Here is a 3,144-nt window from a genome sequence, read left to right on the forward strand (position 1 = left end):
ACCTGGATGGGCGCTGCCCAACATCTGGGCGGAGCCGGTGTGCACATCTGGGTGGCGCGGGTGTGCACATCTGCATGGCGCTGGTCTGCGCATCTGGATGGCTCGCATTTGCACATCTGGATGGCACGGGTTTGCACATCTGGATGGCTCGCATTTACACATCTGGGCAGGGCCACAGCAGCCCCACGGCCCCGTGTGTCCCCTCAGCCCCCTCCCGGGTGTTTCTCCCCTCCCCTCCCGCTCTGCCTTCCCCTCCCGCTGCCATCCCAGGCACCCGGACCGGCCCAGGTCCTCACTCATCACCTCCCCGGCACCGGGAGATTTCGCTCCAGCTGCCCAGCTGGTGAGCCAGCGGCAGGGAGCCGATATCCCCGGATCCCTGGTGACCTTTGGGGCAGCTGGCAGGAGGCTGTCACCGGCCGGGACTCAGGGCAGAGCAGTTTCCTTGGGAGGGAAAGGGAAGCTTTGATCGCGGGGAGCCGAGGCACCAAACCCTGCTCCCCACGTGCACCTTTGCTGGGAGTTATCTCAGGCATCTATTTTTTGGGATAATAACTCCCAGGGCAGGTTAGGACGGAGGAGGCCTGGCAGAGGAGCGTGTGTGGGCAGGACTGGAATAACGGGTGCTGTAGGAGAGGATTTACGAGCGCTGGGAGGTTGGGAATGGCCGGGAATAGCACAGCAGGTCAGGGGTGAGGTGGGATGTGCAGGCCCAGGATGTGGATGCAGCTCCTGGTATTGTCCCTTTGTCACCCATACAGTCCCCAGAGGATGCTCAGTGTCCCAGGAAAGGCTCCCAGGGCAGGGATGGAGAGCCAAGCCTGCAGTGGGACATTCTCTGTGAGCAGGAGTTTGTTGAGAGCAAAGCCAAAGCTTTGCCATGGGAATGCTGCTGGGAATCACCACAATCCCACCTGGAATGGGCCAGCTCTCCCAAATGCTGGTGTGCCAAGCAGCACTGAGGCTTTTAAGGGAATTATTGTGGCTTTCCCAGGGTGCCACAGCCTGGATCCCTGGCCTGGATCTCCACACAGTCTCTGTGTGCAGGTGACAGCAGTGTCACCTGTGCCAGGGCATCGTGGATGAAGCCCCTCAATCCCAAACAGCCAAAGCAAAGCCCTGGCATGCTCTTTCCCACCCACCTGAAGAAAATTCTCTTTGCAAGGAAGTGATGAGAGAATGATCTTTACAAGGCAAACACACCAAATGTTGGGAAATGAATCCCTGGGGAGAAGTGGGCACAGGAGGGGTCCATCCCTCTGTGTTCCTCCTGAGGATGCCAGTTTCACCTAACCTCCCTCCTTTTGTCCTTTCAGGGCTCGGATCTGAGGGTTGGGAAGATCAAAGGGAAGGTCCTGACAGGTGAGTGCAGACCCCAGATGAGGGGATGGGGTCTCAGGGTGGCAGTGCTGGCTGGGGTGGGCACACCAGGACACAAGGTGGGGACACGAGGAGCTGCCTAGGGCACAGCTGGGCACTGTCTGAAACAGGAGCCACTTTTTCTCTATTTTTTCTCTAGAGGCAAAAGTGGTTTAAAAACTCCCCAGTGGTTGGAAAGGCTCCAAACCAGTGTAAAAAAGAGGGGGGAGGGTTAAACCCAAAAGAAAAACACAAGATAAAAGTGGGTGAATCCCCACAACTCCTGTGATGTTGCAGGAACAAAGACTTTCAGTTCAAAATGGGCCAGAGGTGGCTCGGGGAGGTCACACCCCAGGGGAGAGGGGCTGGGGCTCACCTGGCTGCAGGTGACTGAGTCCTGCTGGACTTCAGCCCCTTGGTGCCACATCCTCCTGTCCCTGATGGAGGCCGAGGGTGGCTGTGCTGTACATCCCATGGATGTCCCTTTGTCCCTCTGTCCTCAGCAGCTGGCCACGCCCTGAGCCAGCTGCAGACCCCACATCTGGGCAGCTGTGCCCTGCTCCCTCCCAGCCTGGAGCACAGCGTGAACCCTGAAACCCCCCTGGGGCAGCCCAAGGGGTGCTGTCCATGCCCTGCTGGGGGCTGGGGGTCCCAGGTTTGTCCCCCTGCCCAGGGGAGGCTGCACCCAGCAGGGAGGGCGCAGACAGGGGAAGGGGGATGGATGGATGGATGGATGGATGGATGGATGGATGGATGGATGGATGGATGGATGGATGGATGGATGGATGGAGGAGGGGTCAGCGTGGTCCAGGATGTGGTGAGGAGTTGTTTTGGTGGAACCCCTGAGCTGATCCACAGTGAGGGGTCCCAGTGCAAGGAGCTGCATGGGAGAGCTCGCCCCAGGCTGGAGGAGGGTGGTGGAAAACTGGTTCTGGTGGGACTTTGAGCTCACAGGGACACTCAGCCCTTCCTTCTCTTGCGCACCCCAGATTACAACCGGCCCAAGCCCGCCCGCTACAGCGGCTACCACCGCTACCAGTTCCGCCTGTACCGGCAGTCACAGCACCAGACCATCTCCCTGAGCTCCGAGGAGCAGCAATCGCTGGGTAAGGAGCCGCCTGGCCTCGATCCCCGCCCCGAGGGGCTGTTCCGGGGCTGTGGGCAACGCCGCGGGCTGGGGATGCCCCGCTCGGTGCAAAGGGATCCTCACAGGGGACGTGGGTGAGGTGTGAAATCCTTGCCAGGCAGCAGAAAAACCCTTGGAAAACGTCTGGTAACGGCCTGGCTAGCGGGACCGGCAGCAGGGAGAGATGTGGGCTGTGAAATGCAGCCCTTGCTGGCACATCCCCCCCAGCCCCAGCCGCGGGAGTTGCATCAGCGGCACCTCGGAGCGCAGGATAAGGATCAGCCGCGGAGAAGGTTTAGCAAGGATTGCTCAAACCGGGCTGACACAACGCCCGCCAACTCCCAGCTCCTCCCAAAATCTTCACGGAAGGGATGGAGCAGTGAGACCCCCAAAACGCCGAGGGAAGCGTCGCTGCTGCTCCATGCTGGGGCTGCATGAGGCCGGGATGGGCAGGGATCCATCGTGCCGGGTGCCAAGCGCGGGCTCCTCCCTGCCCTGCCTGGAACTCGGGGCTCTGCGCCTCACGTGGCCTCCACAAGGGAAATTTCCAAACTTTCCCAGCTGGGACCACATGAGCAGGGCTCGGCGGGCAGGTCAGGTCGGTGCGTCTGGCCTGCTGTGCCTGACTCACGCCGTGCCTGGAACGCACAGCGGCCGGC

The 3,144-nt window shown here is 60.8% G+C and overlaps 1 protein-coding gene across 1 annotated transcript in view; it reads left to right on the forward strand.

The window, feature by feature from the left end:
- The window catches only part of PEBP4 (phosphatidylethanolamine binding protein 4), a gene marked incomplete at its 5' end in the record, with an annotated part of 82,838 nt that overhangs the window by 74,231 nt on the left and 5,463 nt on the right, over positions 1-3,144 (forward strand). The window contains 2 exon segments of the mRNA XM_031065221.1: positions 1,317-1,362; positions 2,349-2,465. Coding sequence (XP_030921081.1) covers positions 1,317-1,362; positions 2,349-2,465 — 163 coding nt within the window.

Source organism: Geospiza fortis, unplaced genomic scaffold (assembly GCF_000277835.1).
Source record: "Geospiza fortis unplaced genomic scaffold, GeoFor_1.0 scaffold1250, whole genome shotgun sequence".
Lineage (NCBI taxonomy): Eukaryota > Metazoa > Chordata > Aves > Passeriformes > Thraupidae > Geospiza > Geospiza fortis.